Here is a 27,121-nt window from a genome sequence, read left to right as displayed (position 1 = left end):
TTATTTCTGTTCTTTTATAAACATGTTTATGTCCTAAGAATCGACAGCTGCAATAATGGGTGGTGGTGGAGCTACCCTGTCCTGAAGCTCTGGGTTTGTATTGTGGTCTCCTGAGGCCATGGCAACAAGTGTGGTTCAGGGCAGGAAATACACACTGCAGAGCTAGGGTGGCAGGGTGTTCTTGCCTGGCTCACTGTCCCCTCTTGGTTATGAATGCTTCCCAGTTTGAATATAAACGATCCTGTGGACCACCTAACCATGGCAAACAAGTCTGAGCAGGCCACCATCACACTTGGTGGTGTGTCCTGGGCTCCACATTCTCTCCACCCTGTGCCCTAGGTGTGGCTATGGCAGGGCCCAGCCTGCTGCAGGCCGACACCAGAGGCATGCTGGGAGTCCTTGGTCCTTTGCTTTGCTTTCCTGAACTGTCTTCACCGAGTTAGAAGGGTGACCACACTTCGATGCTCCTGGTGAACTCCCATCCTCTCAGGCCGGCCTAAGCAGCCGCTCCAGAAGCACCAGTTTTGTCTGCAGCTTGACATCAAAGGGTGGCAGTTTGGTCAGAGTCAGACTCACACCTGTAGTGCCCTCAATACTGGCCAGGACACGGTGTGTGTCCCTGTAGAGGGCCAGGAGCCTGGGTGCTGCCTCCATGAGGATGTGCGTGTAGTCCAGCATGCCCTCTGCTCCAGGCTGGACATCTTCCCTCTTGTCATACCTGGGAAAGAAAAGCCAACTGTCTCACACCGTCTCTCCCTACCACCTAGGTGCCACTGAAGTGACTTATAGGTGGCCTCTGTGAGAAGCAACTCCACCTGTAGCTATAATACTTCAGAAACAAACCTCCAGTCATCGTTGACCTGTAGAAACCGTGACACACCTGTCTGGGCAGCAGCCACATCAATGTGCAGAAGAACATCTAGGAAAACCAAACCTCAGTTAGAAGCCAACATGGTACCTCACTCAGGGCCAGCCTGGTCCCCAGGGAGCACCCTGTACCAACCTGTCTGGGGGGGCACCAGCTCATGTAGCCGCTGCATCGCAACACCACCAGGATAGTTGAAATGGGATACATAAAGGGATGTGGCTGTATATGCCACATTTACCATGATGTGTCCTATAACAAGCAGAGTTCCCATCTTGTACAGCCAAGGCTTTTTATAGTTATTCAGGCTGTAAAAAAGAATGACATTCAATGAAATGCATATGGTGGCAAGAACACCAGCATATCCAGTCACATCTAGGAAAAGTGGTCCTAGAATATCAGCCCACTCCAACTTCACCAAGTCATTACAAGCAGAGAAGTTAATTAAAGATATATCTGGACAATCAGCCAAAGATCAAAAGGGCTTTGAGCCGGGCGGTGGTGGCTCACGCCTTTAATCCCAGCACTCGGGAGGCAGAGCCAGGCGGATCTCTGTGAGTTCGAGGCCAGCCTGGACTACCAAGTGAGTTCCAGGAAAGGCGCAAAGCTACACAGAGAAACCTTGTCTCGAAAAAACCAAAAAAAAAAAAAAAAAAAAAAAAAAAAAGGGCTTTGAAACCGCTCTTAATAAAAGCACCAACTCGCCGGGCAGTGGTGGCACATGCCTTTAATCCCAGCACTTGAGAGGCAGAGGCAAGTGGATCTCTGTGAGTTCAAGGCCAGCCTGGGCTACAGAGTGAGTTCCAGGAAAGGCTCCAAAGCTACCCAGAGAAACCCTGTCTCGAAAAAACAAAACAACAACAACAAAAAAATGACCAGCTCCTCATCTGGATCCACATGGTAACTAAACATAGACAAAAGCCTGGCATTCCTGGCCTCTTTCTGCATTGCCTCCTGTCTTGAGACTCTGGGTCCCTCACCTGTTTAACTCTGACTGTAGCTATGCCACATCCTCAAGGAGTCTTGTCTACAAGCTGATGACAGCCAATCCATTTCCTGTTCCTTCAAGGTTGAAGGCACAAAGAGTAACTGAGGTATCTTACTGTCAGCTTTGACAATGTCCTGTCCCAAACCCACAGAAGGCACCTTAAAGTTGTCCTAAACCCCCCAGACACATCACCTCATGATCATCTCTTCTAATTGTCATATGGGGACAGACAGATTGCTGGGACTCCTGAGCTTAGGCTAAACTTGCCCTCAAATCCTCAAGTAACCAAAGTGACTAAACTACAATCTGAAGACTCTGTGGTTGCTGCAGTGGCACAGGCCTGGAATCCCAGCAGTGGGAAGGCTGAAGAACAATGATGGCAAATTTGAAACCAGCCTGGGTTACACAGCAAGACTGTCTCAAAACAACAAAAAGGGCCGGTGACATGGCTCAGCGGGTAAAGGCACTTGCCCTGGAAGCCTGGTAACCTGAGTACAAACCCACATAAAGGTGTAGAGAGAACTGGCTCCACAAATTGGTCTTCTGACCTCCACACTCATGCCATAGCATGTGCACCCCCATAATGCACACACATAAAACTTCAGATTTCCACTCAAGAGCCAATTTAAGTTTATACTAGGTTTTTTAAAAGGCATTTCAAAAGACTCTTCAGTTACTGCTTAGGGCAGAAGTCCAGCTCACTGCTTGCTTCTGTTGTGTCTAAACAAAGCACACAGAGCAAATCAAGGTTTCCAAAATGTCAGCCTGAGGACTGGGAGGCAGACTTCAACAAGGAGCCCTGTACTGAGGATCTTTCAGCATGCTCAGAATCTCCAGGCCAGAACAGCCCAACCGTGTACCAGGTCCTGGGATTGGCTCACCCTCCCTTCCTTTCCCAAGACTGTCTCTGGTTGGTGAGAGGGGCTGGCATTTTCTGTGGGGGCATGAGTGTGATATATGTGTGTACCTTTGTGCGCAAATGCACGCACTCGGGTATGCATATGCAGAAGCCAGAGAGCATCGGGTGTCCTCCTCTATCACTCTCCATCTTATTCCTTTGAGACAGTGCCTCTCATTGAACATGGAATCTGCCATTTTTTTCTGTCCCCCCTCATGGCTACCACAGTGCTGGCGTTACAGGTTAACACGTTAACATTGGTGCTGGGGTCCCAAATGCAGATCCTCATACTTGTATAGCAAGCATTCTTACCTATGGTCCAACCCCCTTCGTTGGCTTCCTGAACGCTGTGATTACAGGTGTGTACTACCAAACCCAGCTCCAAGATGTCTTTATCTTTGGTCTTCTCGGTCAATTTCTGGGAACAGCTTTACATGCATTCTCTAAATCATCCTGTTTAAGTTAGTTTGCGCCTACACTGATCTAGATTCTTTTACATTTATTTATTTATAAAGGGTCTCATGTAGTCTGGGCCAATCTTGAAATGGCTATATAGCCAAAGATGACCTTGAACCTCTACCTCCTGAACGGTTACAGGCATGTAAAGTGCACCTAATTGCTGTGGTGCTGAGACAGAATCAAGAGCGTTGTGCATGCTGGGCAGGTACTCTACAAACTGAGCTTTATCCCAGCCCTTTTCTGATTTTCATTTTTGAAAAAGACCCATTCTATAGCACAGGAGGATCTGAAATTCATGGTGTAGCTTGGGATGGCTCAAGTTGGTGTTCTCAAGTACTGGGATTACAGGTGAGTCACCACACTTGCCCTGCCTAGATAGCTGTGGGCAATGAGTGCTCTGCCCACCTTCCCTGAGGTTTGCCTTTAAGACCATAGCACACATCAGCCTGAACCTGGTTCCTAAGCTGCAGCTTAGGTCACCCCACATAAACTCTGGGCTGTCTTCCGTTCTGTCTCAGCTGATGGGACATGGCCCTGCCTTCGTTTTCACTGTCAGTCACCTGAGACTGGCCTTCAACAATGGCAGTTAGCAGCTGTGACAGAGCCCTTCGGCCCACAGAGAGGAGAACGTTGGTTCTCTGGTCCTTTAAGAAATAGTCTACCAACCACATTTTTAAACTGTTGGCCTCAAACAAAGATTTTCAACACAATTTCACCCACTCTATCCCAACTAAGGACCTGGGTAAACTATGACAGGATTTCTAAAAAGTGGTGCATGCCTGTAAAAAAAAAAAAAAAAAAAAAAAAGGTCGGGCAGAGGTGGCGCATGCCTTTTATCCCAGCATTTGGGAGGCAGAGGCAGGCAGATCTCTGTGAATTCAAGGCTAGCATCATCTACAAAGCAAGTTCCAGGACAGCCATGGCTATAACACAAAGAAATTCTGTCTTGAAAAACAAAAAACAGAACAAAAAGAGGAGTTGTCCTCCACAAACCTGCTCTTGCACACTAATTAACACCCAGCTTCACCTGTGACTCAAGCCAGGGTCTGCACCTTTCATGGAACTCTGTGCTGACCCAAGGCAGAAAACGAAGAGAAAAGCAGCAAGAGGCACGCTGTGATTTGAGTGAGAAACCAGCAAACTCACTCATTTTTTTGTTTTTTGTTTTTGATATTTTGAGACAAAGTCTCACTATATAGAGCACATGAGCCTTGAACTCACAGAGAGCCCCCTGCTTCTGTCTCCCAAATGTTGGGATCAAAGGTATATGCTACCACACCTAGCACAGAAAACCTGTTTCTAATGGAGCTTTAAAAATATCTACCAGCTGGGTAATCCCCCCAGCACCCCCAGAAAATACAGTAAAAATGAAAAAGCAGACAAGTATCCCGAGGATGAAACCCTCACACATAGGTGCAGCCTCTGGCAGCCATGATGTTGAGTGCAGGGAAGGTATAGATGATGAACCGCAGTTCCTTATGCGGCAGGAGTGAATACAAAGCCACGAATCCCAGGCTTGGCAGGGCCAGTGCATGGGTCCTCCTGTCCACTGCACCCAGGGGGATGAAGAGAAGGCTGCAGCCCAGGCCTCGGGGCAGGGCAGAGTAGAAATACCAGAGGAGCGGGGAGGTCTTGAGGTCAGGTTAAGGAGGCATGATAGTGTTAGAGGTTGAGTCACCGTCCACTGAATGGAGCTAGGATGGTAACAGCATCAGGCTGAAGTGGCCCCAAAGACCGGTATGCCAAAAGACACAGCAGAGACCTGCTTAGGAGTTGTGGGGATGAAGGATCAGTTACAGTACAGGCCCCAGAGGACTATGTTCCTTTATTCTTCACAGTATTAATAGTTGAGGATAGCATGTCATCAAGTCATAGCTATGCTGTCCTTTCTGACCAAGAGCCCATCTGAAGTACTCGGTGATAAATGTTTTTGAAGGTAGACTACTCTGTGAACCAAGGGCAAGACTAGGCGATGCTAGCCAGGCCGTGGTGGGGCATGCCTTTAATCCCAGCACTCGGGAGGCAGAGGCAGATGGATTTCTGTGAGTTGGAAGCCAGCCTGGTCTACAGAGTGAGTTCCAGAACAGGCTCCAAAGCTACACAGAGAAACACTGTCTCGAAGGAAAAAAAAAAAAAAAAGAGTAGGCAATGCTGAGGGAGATATTGACACAGGATAGGTAGAAGACAGCATGGGCCTCAGTGCCACCCAGGGCCAGTGAGTCCCAGGTGTGACCTTAGACAGCCACCCTACCTGTGCCGTACCAGTTGCCTGACAGGGAGACAGGAGATAGAGGCCAGGGTCATGGGGCCGACTAGCCTTGCACTTCTACTCTAATACTGAAAGGATACGCCCCAGTTGGAACTTTTGTTCAGGACAGTGTTGTACCAAAGCACCTCTCCTTCTGGCCATACAAGGTATCTCCAGAAATAGGAGTCCACAGCAACCGTCAGTCCTAATAACAGAACAAAAGTGTCCTCAGTAAGGAACATAGCCAACTATAAAATTCAAGCCTCAACCCACACACATGTGCACTGTGCTTAACTGCCCCCACAAAGTGGCCGCCTGGCCACAGAAACTACCAGCAGCTTTCCATAAAAGGAGCTGGTGGTGTGTGACACCATTTCCCATCAAGTATTATCCCCAGCACAGAACACACTGCCCCCTCCTGCCTGGCCATGAAGCTTGAAGGACAGTGGGTGGATGCAGGCTTCCAGGTAGAAGCCACCACTAGAGAAAGAACTGGGATGTTCTACTGATGCAAAGTTCAGATCATCTTATTTCCACCTTAAAAAAAAATTGGGCTGGAGATGATTCAGTAGTTAAGAGTGCATACTGCTCTTTCAGAGGACCCAAGTTCAGTTCCCAGAACCCATAAAGGAAGGCTCACAACTGCCTGTTACTCCAGTTCCAGGAAATACAACATAGTCTTCTGGATTCTATGGGTGCCTACAATCACACACAACATATTACCACACGGGGATACATGTATAAATATATCATTAAAATAAAATAAAGATTTTTTAAAAAATCTTTTAGTGTTTTGGGGGCCAGTGAGTAAAGGAACTTGCTGCCAAGCCTGATGATCTGAGTTCAATCCCTGGGGTCTACATGGTGGAAGGAGAGAAGTAACTCCCACAAGGTGTGTTCTGACCTCCAGATATGCACTGTAGCACTGTAGTGTGCACAGGCTCATGTGTGGCCATGCACATGGACAGACACACACACACACACACACACACACACACACACACACACACACACACACACACACAAAGTTAAGTGTAATAATAATAAAAAAAAAAAAACTCAAGGGTTGAGACAACCACTTAGTAAAGAGCTGGCCTTGCAAGCTTGAAGGCCCGAATTCCATCCCAGAGCCCACATAAAAAGCTAAGAACAGGTTGGGTGTAGTGGTGCATGCTTTTAATCCCAGGACTCAGGAGGCAGGTGGATGAACTCAAGGCCAACCTTTTTTTTTGTTTTGTTTTTCAAGACAGGGTTTTTCTGTGTAGTTTTGGTGCCTGGGATCTCACTGGCCTTGAAAACGCAGAAATCCGCCTGGCTCTGCCTCCCGAATGCTGGGATTAAAGGTGTGCGCCACCGGGCTCAAGGCCAACCTTGTCTACAGAGTAAGTTCTAGGAGAGCCAGGGCTATGTAGAGAGACCCTGTCTCATACACACACACACACACACACACACACACACACACACACACACACACAGATCTGTATATATATATATATATATATATATCTCCAGGTATGAGGCTGGAGAGATGCCTTAGCATACCCACACGGGGGCTAACAACTGTCCATAACTCCAGTTCCTGGGGGTTTGATACCCTCTATGGCCTCCATGGGCACCAGGCGCACATGCAGTACACAGACAGACATGAAGGCAAAGTACCCATACACATAGAATAAGAATAAATATTTTTCAAAAAGTCTAGAAAAACAAAATCAAACCAAGGTAGCTAACTCAGTGAGGAAAGACACTGAGGTTGACCTTTGGATGCTACACACACATGCACACACTAAGTTTCAAACTGGCACACTTATAATTTTAGCACTATGAAGGCTAACACAGGAGGAGCTTGAATTTGAGGCCAGCCTGGGCTACACAGTGAGTGTGGTGGTTTGAAAGAGAATGGCCCCTATAGGCTAAGAAATTTGAATGTTTGTTCCTAGTTGGCAGAGGTTTAAGAATGATTGGATGTGGCCTTACTGGAGGAGGTGTGTCACTGGAGCTGGGCTTTGAGGTTTCAAATGAGCCCACACCAGGCCCAGTCTCAATCTCTGTCTCTGCCTGCTGCCTGTAGATCAGGATGTGAGCTCTCAGCTACTGCTCCAGCACCATGCCTGCCTGCTGCCAAGCTTCCTGCCTGATGGCCATGACTAACCTTCTGAAACTGTAAGCCAGCCCCCCAATGAAAAGCTTTCTTTTAAAGCTACTTTGGTCACGGTGTCTCTTCACAACAACAGAACAGTAACTAAGACAGTAGGACTCTGTCTCAAAATACCAAAACCAAAACTGAAATACACATAGACAAACCGAGATGCTGACTTACCCAGACAGAGAATCCCTGCTGGGATGGCGTGCTGGAACAATCTGGCTACAGACAATCTTCTTTGGTACAAGGTCAGCAGCAGCATAAGGCCCAGCAGCATGCACAGCTCAGCCCTGAAGCCAATAATGGCAAAGGCTGAGAGCCAGACAAAGAGGGCCCACCTATGCTGCAGCCAGGCTGTGAGGGCTGGCAGAACTGCAAAACACAAAACACACACAAGGGGACTCACTTTCTTTCTTTCTTTGTTGGTTTTTTGAGACAGGGTTTCTCTGTGTAACAATCCTGGCTGCTATGGAACTTGTTCTGTAGACCAGGCTGGCCTAGAATTCAGAGATCCGCCCGCCTCTGGAGCGCTGGGATTAAAGGCGTGTGCCACCACCAGGCTCACTTTCTTATTATAAAAGACACATAGACAAATCACTCTATAGTCTGCAGCAATGGCTCAGCCATTAAAAGACTGGCTGCTCTTGCAGAGGACCCAGATTCCACTCCAGCACCCACATGGCAGCTCACAGCTGTCTGTAACTCCAGTTCCAGAGGACCTGATGCCCTCTGCTGGCCTCTGCAGGCACTGCATACACATGATGTGCTTAAATACATTCAGAACACTCATACACAAAATAAAAATAAATCTTAAAAAAAAAAATGACTCTAGAAGCTGTGACTGCTCAGTACTGCAGTTTAAGATTAGGAGGCTCTAGCATTCAAGGCAGCCTGGACTACACAGTAGGACTATGTCCCTCCCAAAACACATCTAGACAAACTTCAAAGACGCCTACTTGCCTGTTGGGGTGGCACACAGGTCCTCCAGGGTAGCATTTTCTACAAAGTACAGCCTGAATACAGAGACCCCTGCTTCCATAGCAGGAGACCCTGAGCGGGTTATGAGGAGCCGATGGGGTGGGGGGTGGGGGGCAGTGCTATGGGTAGATGTGTGTGCTTAGCTGAAGTGAGAAGTCAGAAGGCACATCCTGAAGCTACATACCCACAGCCAGGGCCAACACGTTGGGGAGTGTCCTCGTACAGTAGAACATGAGGTGAAACTGTGTGGCTGATATCCAGCAGAACATGGCAGCCACCGTGGCCCCAAACTGTCGTCTTACTTCCTTTTGTAATGTCCAGAGTCCAAAAATCACACCAAGTCCAAGGACTCCTCTGACTACATCAAATGAACAACAAAACCATGCTGTGAGTGACCCAAGAGCACACGTGGATGAAGAAGTGAAGAAGCCAGGGACTCTGGGGTCTCCCTTGCAGTGCTAGTCGGTGACAATATGCAGGGGACTACCTGGGAGTACACATTAGGTACCAGATGTGGCCACTAGAGACCCGGGGCCTGTGTTTGCACCAAGACTTTACACCATCCAAGCTTCTTCCTTCCTTTCAGCCCCACAGGCCTGGCTGAGTGTTGCCAAATGCTGGGCAAAGCTGGAGAGCAGTGTTGGGAGGGCAGGGTAACCAGAGGCCTCTAGACTGGGGGTGGAGGGGGCAGTGCTGATGAAGACTAACACAAAACAACCCTGCGAAGCATCCAGATCATGATGTGGCGGCAACACCAGCTGCAGGGGCAGGAAGATGATGGGGAACGATCACTGGAGCAAGGGATCTTAGGTGAGGCAGGTACCCCTGGACAGGGTCGGTCCACATAGCCTGAGTAGACAAGCCTTATTAGCCACTGGCCAGTGGGTGCCAAGGCCTAAACTGATGGGACAAGAAACTGATAGCCACGGGAATGACCCCAGGATGGGAGCTGCAGACATTTAGAGCTGACCCAGGCATTCAGAGTGGGCCCTGCCCAGCACCGGGCTTCTCTCTTCCTGCATACTACTGGATACCGGACTCAAAGCACAGATGTCTCACTTTGGGACCCGTGACCATGAGAGTCTGGGTCCAGTTGCTGTACTGATGCTACCAGGGCGCTTGTCTGGTATTTCTGTTTACGATGCCCAGGCAAAGCTCTTTTACTTTCTTCAAGATCCCATCTGCTCAATCTGTCACCTGAATCCTAGGGCTCCTCCTGGTTCCCATCTTTCCAAAGGTATGTCTGAGTCCTGGACAAGGACAGTTGATCACACAACCTCCATTCTAGGATGGCTATCACAACCCTGAGAGGAATCGTGGGCCTCTTGCAGGAGCTGGCATCATCAGAAATCCCATGCTGAGAACAAAATGTCACTGTGCAAAGGCAGCTGGCATACCCACCACAGATTCCTTCGGGGCTGGCCCTGCCCCAGTAGAGGCTTTGGCTGCCCTTCCCTGCGGCTGCAGCCTGCAAGCCGCCCTGGGCAAGGGCAAGTCTCCCCACCCTAATCAGCCTTTCTGAGAGTAGGCTGTGTTTCCCTCAGGAACTCAGCTTTTAAAGCTTTCCATGGGGGCTGGAGAATTGGCTCAGGGGTTAAGAGCAGCGTCTGTTCTTCCAGAGGACCCAGGTTCAATTCCCAGCACCCACATGACAGTTCACACTTGTCTGTAACTCCAGTTTCAGAGGATCCGACACCTTTACACAGATATACATGCAGGCAAAACCACAAATGTATATGAAATTAAAAAAAGAAAAAAAAAAAGGCTTTCCACTTCCACATAGGCTAGACAAACTGAAATCTTACTATGGCCAGCTGTGTTAGACACAATAAAACGTAGAATATTCTTAACCTAGTATGAAAAAAAAAGTATGGGGTTAGGGATTCAGCTCAGTGGTAGAGTGTTTGCCAAGTGAGCACAAGGCCCTGGGTTCAGTCCTCATCTTGGTGGTGTTGGATGGGTGGGTGGGTATGAGAGATGGCTTAGTGTGGTGGTGGTGCATGCCTTTAATCCTGGCACGCAGGAGGCAGAGGCAGGCAAATCTCTATGAGTTTGAGGCCAGCTTAGTCTACAGTATGTACTCCAGGACATCTCAAAAAAAAAAAAAAAGACGAGGTGGGGGGGTGCTGAAGAAATGGCTCAGCAGTTAAGAGTACTTACAGAGGACCTGAATTCAGTTCCCACTAATCACATGGTGGCTCACAACCATCTGTAACTCCAGTTCCAAGGGATCTGCTCCCTTCTAACTACCACGGGCACCAGACATGTACATGGTGCACATGCATATGTGTAGCAAAACACTCATGCATATTAAAAAAAAAAAGTATGGGTCCCAACTATAGAGGTGGGGTGACTGCTGATCTCCAGCACGGCAGTATGTCACCAATGGAGGACTCTCTTTAAAACAGCTAGAGAAGCCAAGTGTGGTGGCATACACCTACCAAACCAGCTCTCAGAGGATGAGGCAGGAGGACTGTTGAGTCCTAGGCCATCCTGGGCTATACAGTGAGACCCTGGCTTAAAACAAGCAAACAAGCAAATAAATAAATAAAAATAAAAAGAGGAGGCCAGGCGGTGGTGGTGGTGCACACCTTTAATCCCAGCACTCAGAAGGCAGAGGCAGGAAGATCTCTGTGAGTTTGAGGCCAGCCTGGTCCACAGATCAAGTTCAAGGCAGGCTCCAAAGCTACACAGAGAAACCCTATCACAAAAAAATAAATAAATAAAAATTAAAAACAAATAAAAAGAGGAGCCACAGTGTTCCCAATACTCCAAAACAAGTATCATAAGAAACAAACAAACAAAAAAAGCTAAGTGCTCTGGTCTGATTGCTATATCATACACCTGTGCTAAAATATTGTATTGTGTCCTACTAGTAAGAACAAATCTTCTGCATCACTGAAAAACTATGTGCACAGAGAAGGGCCCAGGGGCTCTGTATGCAGATCAGTGTAATGATCTCAGACCTTGAGGTCTGCCGGCACATCCCCTGTGGAATATGCAGACTCTGCAACAGCCGAGGCTCTGTGAGTTACTGCTGAGACCCTCCAGCTGAAACAGGGGCAGGGGGAATTATCACCACCTTCTTCACTAGCCCTGCATCTAAATGTATGTCATGAGGAATTCAGTGGAGTCTAGGCTACAGTGAGTCCCGCCAACGCCCACCCCACACCCCCACCCCGCCCCACCTGGGATCATGTGACGCTGTCACAGTTCTCGCCCATGTGAGGCCCTTACCTGTCAACTGAGAATAAAACTTGGATACTTCCAACAGCGAAAGCACATAAACCACAGGACTGGAGAACACTGCAATCAGCAGTGGCCCAAGGAACGTCCTGGGAACGACTCCAGGAAACTCATGGTGGTCGTACTGCAAGGAGAAGGGGTGGTCAGCACAGAGGCTGGGGAAGTAGAGCATGTCTCAGGGCCAAGCCGCAGCCTCACCTTGTCTATATCCAGCTGGTGGTACAGCAGGTCATGTGTAGCCTGCAGGTTGAAGCTTTCCTCTACCTTGGTATAGGGACAGGCCACAAGGTGGATGGCAGCTACAGTGACCAACAGCCCCAGAAACAGCAGTGGCTGCCCGCCGGATGATTTCTTTTTCCTTTTCTTTTTTTTTTGGTTTTTCGAGACAGGGTTTCTCTGTGTAGCCTTGGCTGTCCTGGAACTCCCTCTGTGGACCAGGCTGGCCTCAAGCTGACAGAGATCCTCCTGCCTCTGCCTTCCGGGTGCTGAAATGAAAGGTGTGCCGTCCGACTTGCCTGATGATTTCTTGCCAGCCATGTGGTGCTTTAAACTTCATGTACCTTCACAGAACCGAAGACAAGAAGTATCCAACATTAACACTATCACCCTATACATCCCGACAGAACACAATCACAGCTCCTAAACCTCCGAACTCTGCTTGAGGTCACACCGGTAAGATGTGGGGGAAGAGGAAGCAATGGCCCTTATGATAGCCATTCTTTGTCAACTTGACTACATCTGGAAATCACTAAAACCCAAGCAACTGGATACACCTGTGGGGGACTGTTTCTTAAGTAGATCTTCTGAGGCGGGAAGCTCCACCTTTAGTCTGGGCCACACCTGCTGCTGGCGGCCTACATAAAGAACACATGGAAGAAGAAAGCTTGCTCTTTTTGCCTGTTTGCTCTTCCTCACTCTTGCTGGCAAGTCCATTCCTTCATTGGCAATAGAGCCTACTTCCTCAGGACTCCAGTGTATACTGAAGACCATCTGAAACACTCAGCCTTGTGGACTGAACAACTACTGGACCCTTGGACCTTCCATTGGTAGACAACCATTGTTGGACTAGCTAGACCACAGCCTGTAAGCCATTCTCATAAATCCCCTATATACATACGCATACATATATATATATACACACACACACACACACACACACACTTATATTTCATTCTATCAGTTCTGTTCTTAGAGAACTCTGACCAACACACCTTTTTAATTTTTTGAAAATTATTTTTTACGTATATGGGTGTTTTGCCTACATGTATACCTGGACATCTGGTCCCCTGGAATTTGAGTTACAGATAGTTGTGAGGCGCTATGTGGGTGCTAGGAATTGAATCTTGGTCCTCTAAAAGAATAGTCAGCATTCCTAACCACAGAGATATCTCTCCAGCCCCAACCCTTTGAAATATAATAATTCTCATAATTCCTATTATCTTAGTTAGGGTTTATATTGCTGTGGTAAAACACCATGACCAAGAACAGCTTGGGGAGAAAAGGGTTTATTTCATCTTACAGTCCATCATCCGAGGAAATCAAAGGCAGGAACCTGGAGGCAGGAACTGATGCAGAGGTCAAGAAGGAGTGCTGCTTACTGGCTTGCTCCTCATGGCTTGCTCAGCCTGCCTTCTTATAGCACCCAGGACCACCAGCCCAGAGATGGCACAGCCCACAGTGAGTTGGGCTCTCTCACATCATCAACCAAGAAAATGCCCCAAAGGCATTCATCAACCCTGCATGAAGGCATGTCATGAGGACTTTAGTGGAATGTAAATAAAGCACAGTTTGCATTTGCTTGTCCTAAGTTTGGCTGCATGGCTACAGTGGGTCTGGCCAACACTCCACCTGACTATGGTCACCTGTGTTAGACACAATAAAATGTACTGAACTGGAAAGTGTAATTGTTGACTAAAAGAAAAATGTCAGGTCATGGAACACTGTTCTCAACCCAGCATAAAAACAGGGGCATGGTGACGCACGCCTATAACTCTAGCACTTGGGAGGCTGAGACAGGAGGAACTAGAGTTCAAGGCCAACCTGGGCAACTTGGTAAGAGCACAAAGCCCTGGGTTCAATCCCCAGAACCTCATAAAACCCAGGTGTGGGGCTGGAGAGATGGCTCAGAGGTTAAGAGCACTGGCTGTTCTTCCAGAGGTCCTAGGTTCAATTCCCAGCACCCACATGGTGGCTTACAACCATCTGTAATAAGATCTGGTGCCCTCTCCCAGCATACAGTCAGGACACTGTATACTAAATAAAAACAAAAACAAAAAACCCAGGTGTGCTAGAAGATATGTGTATCCCCAGCACCTAGGAGGTAGAGGCAAGAGGATCAGAAGCTCAAGGTCATCCTTGGTTCCAGGCCAGCCTTCACTATGTGAGACCCAGTCTCAAAAGAGGAGGGAGGGACCCACGTAACTGAGGCAGCAGCCGTCCAACTTAGCTGTCCCAACCATCTGCTCCTCATACCTTTGAAGGAAATCCAAGCTTTAGGGTGAATATTATCCACAGAACTCACCTGATCCTCCTCCCTCCCAGCCAGGGCACTTCCTCACAGCCAGATAGGGATGCTTTCTGCTGAGGACCAACAGTAGCTATTTTCAAAGACAACAGAAGACCAGAGTGAGTTGGAATGCTCAACTAGGAGCAAAAAAAACAACGTAAGATATTCACCAGTACAAAAAAAACCACCTACCACGGGAATGGGGGGAGCTGCTGGGCAGACAGATGGCTAATCGCCTTCCAGCAGCCAAGTTCAAAAAGGCCATACTGTTAGCAAATGGACCGGAGAAGGAGGGCACCTCAGATTAGGTAGTACCCTTCAAAGATCCTGTTGTCCCTGTCAATTGGGATTCCAAGGCTTCCGCGGAAATTGTCGGAATCATTCGTTCAAATTGTGGCTTTAAGCTGGAAACATAAATGATCTGGTGCAAATGAGGCCGACTTGTCAACCAAAGACCAGATGAAACTGCATTATTTGTACAAACAGGTGTTCTCTAAAATCTAGATAATGCACATTACTTCTCGATCAAGTCATTTAAAAATCGTTAGGTCACTGTGTGCCCGCTGCCTGAGGCCCCCTGCGGAAATGTTGACTACTGGGCCCCCAAACACATTGAGCCGGTCCCCAGGAGCAGAGCTTAGTTTACAGGTGACAAGTCGGCCGCCCGCCCCGTGAGGAGGGTGGGGGAAGGTTGAAAGGTCCAGGCCTCAGGTGCGATGTCCAGCCCCCGGGGACATGCTCAGCCCCTAAGTCCGATCCCCAGGTGAGTTGTTCAGCCCCCCCCCAAGTGAGGAACTCAAAGGCCGTCACGCTCGGAAGAGCCCCAGCCTCGCCACCTCCCGAGTACCTCAATCCCCACGGCGAGCGCTGAACTCTTCCGCTCGCTCTCTCTCGTCCTGACCCCTCGGAGTTTAGCGGACTGCCTTCAGCAGGAAGCGGGCGGCGGAAACGCAGCCCAGAAACGAAGTCTTTGCCCAAACTTAATATGGCCACCATAGCCCAGACTGGTAACAGAGGAAGGCGCTTCCGGCCCGGAGTAAAGATGGCCGCCGCAGGCCTCGAGTAGAGGGCGGGGCACGAGGACAGGTTAAAAGCCTGCGGTCCTGCCCCTCTCTCGCGGGATGCTGACCCGGGGCCTTTTCATTGGTCGCTGCCCGTGGCGAGCTTGAATTGGTCCACATCAGGCAGGGCGTATTCCTCCGGCCAATGGCAGCGCGCCTGCTGAGAGCTGGGCGGGGCCTCGGCGATGCAGTGAAGTAGCCCGGGGAACGGCCGGCGCGCGGGCCGGTGGGCGGAGGCCGAGACTCCACAGTTCCTTGCCGGTCGCCCGGCAGTCCGCCCGCCATGCACCTGCCGCCGGCTGCCGCATTCGGGCTGCTGCTGCTGCTGCTGTCGCCGCCGGCGGCCATGACCTCCCGAAAGCCGACAATGTGCCAGAGGTGCCGGACGCTGGTGGACAAGTTTAACCAGGTGGGCGGGCGGCGGGCCCGGGGCAGCGGCGCAGGGCGGGGGCTAGCGGGGTTCACAGCGGACCACCGAGCCGGTGCCACCTCCTCCGCAGGGGATGGCCAACACGGCCAGGAAGAATTTCGGCGGCGGCAACACGGCGTGGGAGGAGAAAACTCTTTCCAAGTACGAATTCAGGTAGGTGCCCAAGAACTGCGCCGATTGGCGGCCACGAACTGCACATCTGCAGTCAGACCTTGAGGTTTGTGCTAACCCCCGGCACACGGAAGGGGTCCTTAGATGGTGGACACCTGTCCTTGGTTATACCTGCCTCTGGCCACTCACTGACCTTACAGCCTTCCACACTCCTTACAGCCACTTCTGCGCGCGCATGTAGTGTATACACACGCACACCCACACAAAGGCTTTTTGAAAACGCAAACTGGAACCCCCAGCCCTCCTAGGGACGGAATGAGCTCTCCTTCCCATGCTGTGGTGATGGAGGCACCTGCTGTCCCTGGGTCCCCTGCACATCCCAAGTTAGCTTCCCTTTACTGACTAACCCTGCCCGTGGTTGTGGAGGGTCTCCTCTTCACTTAAAGTAGTCTCTAAGTGGGACATGTCTAAAGTTAGCAGACTCGCGCTTTGGGGTGCTGGTGCTTTGGGGTGCTGACAGGTTATGTTTCAGTGAGATTCGGCTCCTGGAGATCCTGGAGGGCCTGTGTGACAGCAGCGACTTTGAGTGCAACCAGCTCTTGGAACAGCAGGAGGAGCAGCTAGAGGCCTGGTGGCAGACACTGTGAGTGTTCAGGACCTGCCTTCTGATCGGTATTTTTCAGTCACTTCCCAGTAGAGAAATTACAGAAGCATTAGCAGTCCTACATCCCTGTCCCATTTTACCCACTTATTACCATCGTCTCTTACCAGAGCACAGCTCTTAGAGTCGGGAAGCTTGCAAAGAGGTCCTGTGCACACCTGACTCTTGCTTCCCCCATCACACAGCTTTGGGGGCTTGTACGGTGCCTCCTACCCCAAATCACCTGAGGTAGTTACTTCAGCCTAAAGAAAAGTCTCATCACAGTGTATCATATCCTATTTTGATATTGTGGATCCCTTACTATGCCTAGTTTACAAATTACACTTCCCCACCAGTATGTTCGTAAAGGCGTATAGTATATTTAGGGTGTGAAACTGTCCAAGGCTTCAGACATCTCTTAGGGGTGTTCTTGTGTGTGCTCCACCACTGAGCCATGCCCCCAGCCCAGCATTTCATGGGATTTAATGACCATTTCTAAATCCTCAGGAAGAAGGAGTACCCTAACCTATTTGAGTGGTTCTGTGTACACACACTGAAAGCATGCTGTCTTCCGGGCACCTATGGGCCACACTGTCAGGGTACGTTTTTTTCTTGGGAAATCCCAAGTCTGCATCTTTCCTGTTATTCCTCTCTGACTCTCTCGTGTTTAAAAGCACAGAGGGGAGTTGAACTCATCATCTTTCTGTGGAGTTGGGGACCCTGCTTCTTTCCGCAGATGAGTAGCTATCCACCCCCACTCTGGTGCTGTGAGCCTGGACCATGGGCTCCTGCATCACTGCTAACTTTAGGAAAGTTCCTCTTTGGCACTGTAGAGCTCAGAGCCTCTGGTCCTAATGTGTTTTTAGGGTAGGGATCGTGGACTCAGGAGCTCGTGTGTACTCCAGAGACCTGTTGTTGAGGAGTTGGGGGTGGTAGGCATGCTTAGCTGGCCTTGGCCCTTCTATGAAGTGAGCTTTGAGACCGGACTCAGTCATGTAGATCGGGCTGGGTCTGGTGGCAGCAGTTTCAGTTTCAGGCATGCATACGGGCTGAGATGCCTCTTGCTTGTCTTCCTCTGGCCAGGTGCTGAACACAACATCAGATTTCTCTCTGCGGGCACATAATGTGTTGTCCCACAGCTGGCTCCCCACAGGCATTTCAGTGTTGATCTTACAAGCTCTGGGTAGTCAGTGTCTGTCTCTGGCCCTTTCCTTCAGCTTTCAGGCCCCTGTTTCCTCAGCAGGATTGGTGCCAGGTTTAAATTGTCAAGGATCCCAATGGCTGTTAGGCTGTAAGCATGTTGAGGTGCTGTGATTCTCCCTCCCTGTGTGAGAACAGCATGGCCACCCCTGGGGCATGCTCCAAGCAAAGATTTATGTCTCCCAAGAATGCCAGGGTGGGTCTGAGAGGCCTTGCAGCGGGAATGGCCACTGCAGTGGAGATGGCAGCAGAGAGGGCGATGGGTCCTGCCAGTGTCACGTAGGATACAAGGGGCCACTGTGTATCGACTGCATGGATGGCTACTTCAGCTTGATGAGGAACGAGACATACAGCATCTGCTCAGGTAAGCAGCAGCACCCAGAGTCTGTCCAGCTTGGGTTATGGTGAGGCTGTGGGGAGCAGCCTTCTGCCGAAACTGCATAGCTAGGAACAGAGGGCCTCTTGATCCCCTAACCCCAGGTGTCCAGAGCAGTTCAGGACTAGAGATGTGGCCTTTTTGAAGTATCCGTAAACTACACCAGAAGGAAAAGCTACTTGCCGCTTCTTGTGGGCGTGACATGGAGTTTGAGTGCATATGTATCAGGTTCTGTCATGCCTATCTATGCCAAATGCCCTTGGGTTTTTTGACCTAGCACCTAGTAGTGGGCCATAATCCATATGATCACCTGGAATATTCTGATGAAAGGCTTGCTCCCAGCCTATGGCTGTCCCTTGAGGATGGACAGGTCCTTCAGTTTCCTGCCAGGTATCCTTCGAGAGAGGAGGCAAGATAGAGAGGCTAGGATGTATCCGCAGTCCGTCAAACAACTCGGAGGGAATAAGGACTTTCTGAGCCCATAAGAGATGGCTACACATGGAACCTGGACCCTTGGAGCACTGGCTCCACCAGCTCTCTTGTTTTTACCTGGTTGTCAAGGTTACCCGGGCAGGTGCTTCCCACCACTGAGGTCAGCTCTGCCTGTCAAATCACTGAGCAGAGCACAGGCCTTGCCAGCCTTCGGGGGCCCTGTAGTTGTGCTTGCACAGGGCAGTGTCCCTGGTTGAGTTCACACACTTCATGTTTTATGAATCCATGAGGGATGCTGCATGTAGTGACATCTTGTTCAGAATTAACGGCTGCTTATTTTCTTGTTTTCATTTTTTGTTATTTTCCCACTGAGCTTACGCCCTCATTTCTAAAGTAAGCTTTCCTCTGGGTGGGAGAGGACGGGACCCCATTCCCTGAAGGGCCCTCTAATACAGCCTTTGATTTTCAGCCTGTGATGAGTCCTGCAAGACATGCTCAGGTCCAACCAACAAAGACTGTGTGGAGTGCGAAGTGGGCTGGTCACTTGTGGAGGATGCCTGTGTGGGTGAGGAGGGTACTGAATGGGAGGGGGAAAGGTTCCTTAGAGGGGAGGGTCCCATCTCCCTCCCCACCCCCCATGACTCCCACCTGATGATACCTTTTATCTCTGCCCCTCAGGGCCGTGGAAGGCCACTCTTAGGGCCTGCATGTGCTTTTGATTAAGCAGGTGTCCCCACCACGACTGGTAGCATCACAGTACCGGGCATGCGGCCCTGCCCTGGCACTGGCGTGGTCTTGTGTAGCCCCAGGTGCCCGCCGCCGCCTACCCTCCTCCCTCTATTAGTTCTATTTTGGTTTCAGAACTCAGCCCCAAGCTGGTTTCAAGCCATGAGTAGGAGGGCACAGGAAGGGAGGGTTTGAGCTGGTGAGGAAGCACGGGAGCCCTTTGCAGTCATGGGTGGTGCCTCAGCCCTGCCATCTTGGCTCTGCTCACAGCCTTGCTGTTTTGTTCCAGATGTGGATGAGTGTGCAGCAGAGACCCCTCCCTGCAGTGATGCACAGTACTGTGAGAATGTCAACGGCTCATACACGTGTGAAGGTGACCAGAGTGTTGGGACCTGTCACCCTCCATAGGGCTCCTCTGTCTTCCTTCAGCATGTGAGACTAGGATGACCTCTGTACGGTCTGCTTCAGCAACTTGGAAGGGGTGGCATCGGCAGTAGACATGGTGCAGAAAAACCGCACATCTCTATCCTCCAGTGTTTCGTACGTCGTAGTAATCTTGGAGCATGCTGCCGTTGCAGGCTCTTTCGTTTAAGTCACATCAGTCTTTTCCCTCGTAGGGAAAACTTTTCACTTTTTGTTTGTTTGTTTTTTGAGACAGGATCCCTCTAGGTAGCCCTGGGTATCCTGGAGCTCACCACGTAGACCATGTTAGCCTCAAACTCAGAGATCCTCTGCCTCTGCTTCCTAAGTTCTAGGATTAAAGGTGTGCGCCACCATGCCCAGCTTAGAAAATACTTCACACTCTTTTTTGCTTTCCGAATTTGCTAGTCAAGGGTATGAGTATTTTAGGGTCTTGGGCAATTCCCAGGGAGGCAGGGGCGAGGCTGCCCCCCAGTGCCTGCAGGTCTAAGCTAGCAGGCTGCAGTGTCCTCTCAGTGAAATGTGACACTGGGACCACAGAGCCTGCAGTCTCCATGCGCCTGTTCTTACTGAGGTCTTGATCGGGGAAACCAGCTGGCACTGGGCTCGAGGTGGCTTTGTTTCTAAGTTCCTCCATGTTGCTAGGGGCTATTCCATGGTGTGCTACTCTCGCCCTGCCTTACTGAAGTGGAAGTTGTCTGACATCTCCCCTCCTTGTTTCTAGAATGTGATTCTACCTGTGTGGGCTGCACAGGAAAAGGCCCAGCCAATTGTAAAGAGTGTATCTCTGGCTACAGCAAGCAGAATGGAGAGTGCACAGGTCAGTGAGCTGTCTGCTGAAGAAGATGAACTTCATAGAAGGAACACATCACTTGCCCAAGGGCCCCTGTGGGTGGGAACCTTTTAACCTCTGATAGATGTGGAGTCTGCTCCTGCACAGACAGTGCTGTGGGCCTGGTTGCAGCCACACTTACTGAGCCCCTGTGCCATCATCAGCTCCCAAGGGACTTGGCTGTCTTGGCTCGAGGTCATCTCCACGGTATTGGGCACTGCCCAGGGCACTGGGCTTCCCATCCTCACTGCTGAGATGTCTCTGCTCCACCAGTTGAGGCCTGGCCACTGAGGCCCAGGAAGCTCTCCCCTGAGCACCTCCCTGATCTCCACTTCTGTCTCTGATGGGCATTCATGATCCCATTGATTTCATTTGTGAATGAGCGAGTTTCCTAATCGTGTGTGTGAGTGTGTGTGTGTGTTGTGTGTGTGCAGTCATTTATTGAAATGGACTCTTTTTATTTCAGATATAGATGAATGCTCACTAGCAGAAAAGGCGTGTAAGAAGAAAAATGAGAACTGCTACAATATTCCGGGGAGCTTTGTCTGCGTGTGTCCAGAAGGTTTTGAAGAGACCGAAGATGCTTGTGTACAGACAGCTGAAGGCGGTGAGTAGCAGAAGGCGAGGAGCATTGTGGCCTGCCCTCCCCAGGGCTGGGACTAGCCAGACACTTGGGAACTGCCAAATGAGAAATGGACAAAGGGTTGTTCTGGTGATAGTGCAGAAGTCAGGTAAAACCTCTGTGCAGTGCACACCAGGTCATGGAGGAGGAGGAGGAGGAGGAGGAGGAGGAGGAGGAGGAGGAGGGAGAGGTGGAGGAGGAGGAGAGGACTTGGCAGGAGTGAAGAGGCCAGTACAGGGAGGAGTCAGTTAACGCCTTCAGACTGGGTCTGCAGATGGCTGGAAAAGAGAGGAAGAGCAGAGTGTGCCGGTCCCACTGAGGGGGAGGAAGAGCAGAGTGCAGCCTCATTGAGCTACCAGCCCCTCCAGGATTCCCAACAGTGAGCTTGGGTTCTGGAACTCTGGCCCAAGGTCAGATCTGTGGCTGGTGCTAAGGCTGTAAAGTAGGGTCTGTTAGTCCTTCCAGAACCTTCTTAGTCCTTGCATGGTCTCCATGTGTCCAAGCTTTCTCTTTTCGTAAGGACACCACCAGTTACCCTTGACTGGGCCCATCCTAATTTTCCTAATTATCTGCAAAAACTCTGTTTCTCAGCCAAGCCACATTGATAGGTGCCAGTCTGAAAGTCAGCTCCTCCTTGCGAGAGAGAGTTCAGTCTGACAGACTCTCAAGAGTTGTAGAAAGTAGGAACAGGCAGTGTTTAGAGAGGCCAACAGTGACAAGAGTTTCCCAGAAGCCCATCCTGAGCAGGGCCAACAGTTGTACATCCACATGTAGGAGTGCTGTGGTCAGTGAAATACCAAGGATCAAAGAGGAACCTAGCAGCCATTGGACAGGATTGTCTGCTGCCACTGCCTGCCCTCTGCCTCCTGTCTCTCACCCTCACTGCTCAGCCCCTAGGCTGTGAAGTGCCAGCCCGGGTACCCCAGTGGGTACTGGGACACCAGCATCTGTGCATACAGCTCCCATCCCATCTAAACCCATCCTCAAGGCCTTCCAGCACTGGGTACTCATTCAGTGATCTGTATGTCTTCTGACAGAAGTTGCAGAGGAAACCCCCACACAGCCACCCTCCCATGAGGATTTGTGACGGGCATCCTGGTTCAGAAGCCAGACTCACCCTTTTAAGTTATTGAGAGGACATCCTATAGAAAATGTGGCCCATGGACATCAACCCCATTTCTCCAGGAGACTTTGGAGGGAGAAGCTGCCTACTTTGAAACAGTTGATACTCACTTGGCCCTTTAAAAAGCTGCATTTCTTGGTGGTTCTTAAACAGATTCGTATATTTTGATACCGTTCTTTATAATAAAATTGATCATTGAAGGTCACCAGGAATAAAATGTGTTGGTTTGTGTCATTGAGAATGGAGATCTTCAATGCTATTGAGTTTGCACCTGTCCTACCAGAGCTGGGGCATAGATGGAACCCCATGTCTTCCCATGAGGACTCAGAGTTACTGACCTTGGTGGGCACCTGGTGAGTTGTCCCTGAACAAGTGCCCAGTGTGGTAGAGGATAGGAGGGTCCTGCCCTACCCTGTGGTCTATCTGCCTCAGGTAAGCAAATTACGTAACATGTAGCTTCAGGGGCTACTGAGTACCTTTTCTAAAGACCTGGCTCCCGCTACGGTGCTTCTGGGGAGTTGGGGCCCAGTGGCCAGTGGAAGGTGGACACACCTTCCAAGTGGGGAGGTGTTGGGATCCTGGCTCACTCTTCCATTCTTGAGCATAGGGGAATCGTGTCTACCACTGACTGCCACGATGTGCCGCTCAGCACATCCCAAAGCACTGGGGCCACGTAAACGTGTACTGGAACCCTAAACTAAGCCAGCATAGCCTTTCCTCTGTTGCAGTTGGTTACCTCAATAGCAAAAAGCTGACTTGCTCTGGGGCTCAGCCTGTGAGCCTGCTGTGGCAGGGTTGACAGCAGTATTCAAAGAGGAAGGCACCAACTTGAGCGGGGCAGAAAGTTCATCTGGGTGTGAAGAAAATCAGAAAAAAAATGCCAGCATGGTACTAGACCATGCTCCTCTGCTGCAGCTCTCCAGGGATCTGGGGTTCTGAAGGTCCTTGGGGGCCCTCTTGGTCTAGCCTCAGCACTCCACCCCCTTGCCTGCCATGCTGCCCCAAGCTGTGACCTGCATGTGTTCCTGTGGCCCTGTGCATACATGTGAAAGGAGCCAAATGTAGAAGTAACCGTCTTATTCAATAAGAAACAGGTCTTATTCAATAAGAAACAGAACCAATGCAAAGAAGAAAGCCAAGAGGTCATAGCTAAGAGCTAAAAACCTTACCCTTCCTCTCGCGGTGGTCCTACCTCTCCGAAAGAGAGCTACTTCCTGTGTCTGTCTTTTTTTATAGAGTTTCTGTTCTGCCTTCTCATTGGTTGTAAACCCAACAACATGATCTCCTAATCACTGCCTGTCTGTACAGACCTCCAGGTTGGTATTGAGATTAAAGGCATGTGTCTCCAATGCTGGCTGTATCCTTGAACATACAGAGATCTACCTAGCTCTGCCTACCAAGTGCTGGGATTAAAGGTGTGCACCACCACCGCCCAGCTTTCCTATGGCTTGCTAATAGCTCTGACCCCCGGGCAACTTTATTTGTTAACATACAAATAACATTTTAGTACAAATAAAATATCACCATATTTCCCCTTTTCTATTTTAATAAAAAGAAAAAAGGAAAAAGGTTATAACTAACATAAGAAAAACTTTTTTTTTATACCCTTTTCCCTTGTGAGGCTTTGAAAGAAAATGGCCCCCAAAGGGAATGGCACTATTAGGAGGTGTGGCCTTGTTGGAGTAGGTGTGGTCTTGTTGGAGGAAGTGTGTCACTGTGGAGGTGGTCTTTGAGGACTCATATGCTCAAGCCACGCCCAGTAAGGCAGACCACTTTCTGTTGCCTTCTGATCAAGATATAGCCAGCACCATGTCTGCCTTCACATCACTATGTCCCGCCATGATGATAATGGACTAAACATCTGAAAATGTAAGCCACCCTAATTAAATGTTTTTCCTTTATAAGAGCTGCTGTGGTCATGGTGTCTTTTCATAGCAATAGAAACCCGAAGAAGCCGGGCAGTGGTGGTGCGTCTTTAATCCCATCACCTGAAAGGCAGAGCCAGGCGGATCTCTGCGTTTTTGAGGTCAGCCTAGTCTATGAGTGAGATCCAGGACAGGCAACAAAACTACACAGAGAAACCCTGTCTCAAAAAACCAAAAAGAAACAAAAAAAAAAGAGAAATGGAATAAAGGGATTGGTGACCTGTTGTGAAATATTACTTTAACTATGTAAAGGTGTGTTAAGTTTGTTTGTTCTGCATTTGTTTAACTATATAAAAATGTATTGTATTTGTTTACACTGCATTTGTTTAATGTGTAAAGATGTGTTGCTTTGCCTGCTTAAGGCACCTGATTGCTCTAATAAAAAGCTAAATGGCCAATAGCTGGGCAGAGGAGGGATAGGTGGGGCTGACAGAAAAGTAAGACACACAGAATGAAAGAAAGGTACAAAGCTGCAAAGCAAAACGTAGGTGAAGAGAAACGGGTTAAGTTATAAGTGCTGATGGGACAAACATAGAATAAGGTCGAGCATTCATTATTGATACTAAGTCTCCAAGAGCTGGTGGGACAAACATAGAGTAAGGCCGAGCATTCATTATTGATACTAAGTCTCCATGTCTTGATTTGAGAGTTGTTTTTTGGTCCAAGAAAGCCTGATACAGTGACCTCAGGGGAAGATCCCACCCAATTAAGTTTCCAACTTGTAAAAAGGAAATAAATAAAAGCTTAGAGCCAGGTGTGGTGGTGCATGCCTTTAATCCCAGCACTCCAGAGGCAGAGGCTGGCAGATCTCTTGAGTTCAAGGCCAGCTTGGTCTACCAGAGCAAATTCCAGAACAGCCAAGCTTAGGCAGTAAGGAAACCATGGAAAAAAGAAAGCTGGTGAAGATGTAATTAAATGAGTGGGCCTTGTTCTAGCCCCAGGAAGCAGCAGAACTTGGCAGCTTTGGCCATGTGGTTCTAGCTTTAAGTTAAGGATAGAAAAAAGGTGTTATGGAATTTGCCTCCGTGCCTAAAGAAAGCCACTGAGGCCAGGTATGTGTCAAGGGTGTCCCTGAATGGAGGCCTAGAGAGGCCATTGCTTGAAGCTGTGAAGTTGAAGCCTGGACTGCCTTGAAGACCCCAAGATGTTGGAGATGCCGGAGCTGTGTGGGATCCCTGCCAAGGAGAGCTGCTAACAGGGAGTGGAACCAGCCCAAGAGAAAAAAGTATATTGCAGTCAACAAAGCTGAATGGAGTTGGAGATCTGAAGAGCATTTTGACCTCAGACACGGAGATGCAGTTTGGAGTTTGTCCAGCTGGTTTTCTGTCTTGCTTTGGTCCGGTATTTCCTCACTATGTTCCCTTCCCTATGTTTTGGAATGGTAATTTATATCCCGTGCCATTATATGTCAGAAATATGTGATCTGTTTTTTGATTTTGATTTTACAGGGGATTACAGCTAATAGATTGCATGAATCTCAGGGGAGACTTTGAACTTTGAAACATTGTTAAGACTGTGATAGACTATGAGGACCTTTGGAGTTGGACTGAATGCATTTTTGCATTATGATATAGCTATAAGCCTTAGGAGGCCAGGGAGTGGAATGTGGTGGTTTGAAAGAAAATGGCCCCAAAGGGAGTGGCCCTACTTAAGAGGTGTGGCTTTTGTTTGAGTAGGTGTGGTCTTGTTGGAGGAAGTGTGTCACTGTGGAGGTGGGCTTTGAGTCATATATACCCAAGCCACACCCAGTGAGACAGTATACTTCCTATTGCTTTCTGATCAAGATGTATCCAGCACCATGTCTGCCATGATGATAATGGACTAATCCTCTGAAAATGTAAGCCACCCTAATTAAATGTTTTTCCTTTATAAGAGTTGCCATGGTCAGGGCTGGTGAGATGGCTCAGCAGTTAAGGGCACTGGCTGCTCTTCCAGAAGACCAGGGTTCAATGCCCAGCTCACAGCTGGAACTCTTGTTCCTGGAAATCCAGCACCCTCAGACATATGGACAAAACACCAATGTACATAAAATACAAATAAATAATAATAAAAGTTGCCATAGCTGGGCGGCAGTGGCATACACCTTTAATCCCAGCACTTGGGAGGCAGAGCCAGGCAGATCTCTGTGAGTTTGAGGACAGCCTGGTCTACAAACAAGATCCGGGACAGGCACCAAAACTACACGGAGAAACTCTGTCTGGAAAGAAAAAAAAAAAGTTGCCATGGTCATGTTGTCTCTTCACAGCAATAGAAACCCTAATTAAGACACCCCCGATAGAGGGACAAATGGCATTCAGCCACCCAAGATTGAACAATAACAGGTCTATGATGCCCTTTTAATATTAAAGTAAGAAGTAATTAAATTTAAAAAAAAAGACACCCCTGTACCACACTTACACAATTAGCATCATGCCACCTGGGCCCTTGGTGGTCAGTGTCCACCTGGACCCTTGGCTTCTGCTCCATTCCATCCACCTGGCTCTGTCTGTTAGATGCTGTTCTTATCCAACTGGGATAGGATGTTTATGTCAGGATACTGACATGGTTAATAAGCTAACAGACCTGTATGTGCAGGCTCCGCTTCCTGCTGGTTCCCCAGGGTTTATACCACAGCCACTCAGGTCACAAGAGGCACACCACAGCCAGCCATCCTCCTAAAGCACAGGGGTCCCTAAGTGGCGCTGTTTCCACACGGCCGGTGGAGAGGTAGGTATACACCCTAGAGAAGGGCTGGTCTCTGGGGCAGCGCTCTTCCCTTCAATGGTGCTGCATGTATCCAGGAGCAGGGTGTGGGTGGCCGCTCTTTCGGCACTGGTTGCTGTGACCTTGGACCAGGAATTCCTGCTGCTGGGATGTGCTCTTGTTATCTGAGTCCACCAACTTGATGACCTG

The 27,121-nt window shown here is 49.4% G+C and overlaps 2 protein-coding genes across 3 annotated transcripts; one reads left to right on the top strand and one right to left on the bottom strand.

The window, feature by feature from the left end:
- Positions 1 to 158: 158 nt before the first annotated feature.
- On the bottom strand, positions 159 to 15,336 carry Alg12 (ALG12 alpha-1,6-mannosyltransferase). 2 transcript variants are annotated; one of them, XM_059247639.1, is made up of 12 exons: positions 15,179 to 15,336; positions 14,524 to 14,735; positions 14,347 to 14,422; positions 12,024 to 12,385; positions 11,817 to 11,949; positions 8,764 to 8,937; positions 7,779 to 7,973; positions 5,560 to 5,663; positions 4,618 to 4,841; positions 1,004 to 1,173; positions 844 to 919; positions 159 to 718 (listed from the first exon to the last, which is right to left on the bottom strand). In XM_059247639.1, the coding sequence occupies exons 4-12, from the start codon at positions 12,360 to 12,362 to the stop codon at positions 487 to 489; spliced, it is 1,647 nt and encodes a 548-aa protein (XP_059103622.1). In that variant the 5' UTR covers positions 12,363 to 12,385; positions 14,347 to 14,422; positions 14,524 to 14,735; positions 15,179 to 15,336; the 3' UTR covers positions 159 to 486. The 2 variants fall into 2 exon arrangements, with proteins under 2 accessions (XP_059103622.1, XP_059103623.1); XM_059247640.1 differs by lacking the exon at positions 14,524 to 14,735.
- Positions 15,337 to 15,579: 243 nt separating this feature from the next.
- On the top strand, positions 15,580 to 22,545 carry Creld2 (cysteine rich with EGF like domains 2). The gene is made up of 10 exons (XM_059247040.1): positions 15,580 to 15,801; positions 15,893 to 15,975; positions 16,466 to 16,576; positions 17,081 to 17,172; positions 17,961 to 18,137; positions 19,051 to 19,146; positions 19,597 to 19,680; positions 20,452 to 20,547; positions 21,026 to 21,166; positions 22,219 to 22,545. The coding sequence occupies exons 1-10, from the start codon at positions 15,676 to 15,678 to the stop codon at positions 22,266 to 22,268; spliced, it is 1,056 nt and encodes a 351-aa protein (XP_059103023.1). The 5' UTR covers positions 15,580 to 15,675; the 3' UTR covers positions 22,269 to 22,545.
- The last annotated feature ends 4,576 nt before the right edge of the window (positions 22,546 to 27,121 follow it).

This window comes from Peromyscus eremicus, chromosome 20, assembly GCF_949786415.1.
Source record: "Peromyscus eremicus chromosome 20, PerEre_H2_v1, whole genome shotgun sequence".
In the NCBI taxonomy this organism is placed as follows: Eukaryota; Metazoa; Chordata; class Mammalia; order Rodentia; family Cricetidae; genus Peromyscus; species Peromyscus eremicus.
Note: the sequence above shows the minus strand (reverse complement) of the source record. Positions and strands in the feature narration are given on the sequence as shown.

Bases quoted from the DNA above. Each gene is read 5' to 3' on its own strand.
- Alg12 (XM_059247639.1), bottom strand. From the start codon at position 12,362: ATGGCTGGCAAGAAATCATCAGGCAAGTCGGACGGCACACCTTTCATT. The intron at 5,664-7,778 runs GTAAGTCAGCAT...TTCTGTTATTAG, and splicing joins AGCAGGGATTCTCTGTCTGG to GACTGACGGTTGCTGTGGAC. The intron at 1,174-4,617 runs GTGAGGGTTTCA...TCTTTTTTACAG, and splicing joins GCCAGAGGCTGCACCTATGT to CCTGAATAACTATAAAAAGC.
- Creld2 (XM_059247040.1), top strand. From the start codon at position 15,676: ATGCACCTGCCGCCGGCTGCCGCATTCGGGCTGCTGCTGCTGCTGCTG. The intron at 17,173-17,960 runs GTACGTTTTTTT...ATGTCTCCCAAG, and splicing joins CTATGGGCCACACTGTCAGG to AATGCCAGGGTGGGTCTGAG. The intron at 21,167-22,218 runs GTGAGTAGCAGA...GTCTTCTGACAG, and splicing joins TGTACAGACAGCTGAAGGCG to AAGTTGCAGAGGAAACCCCC.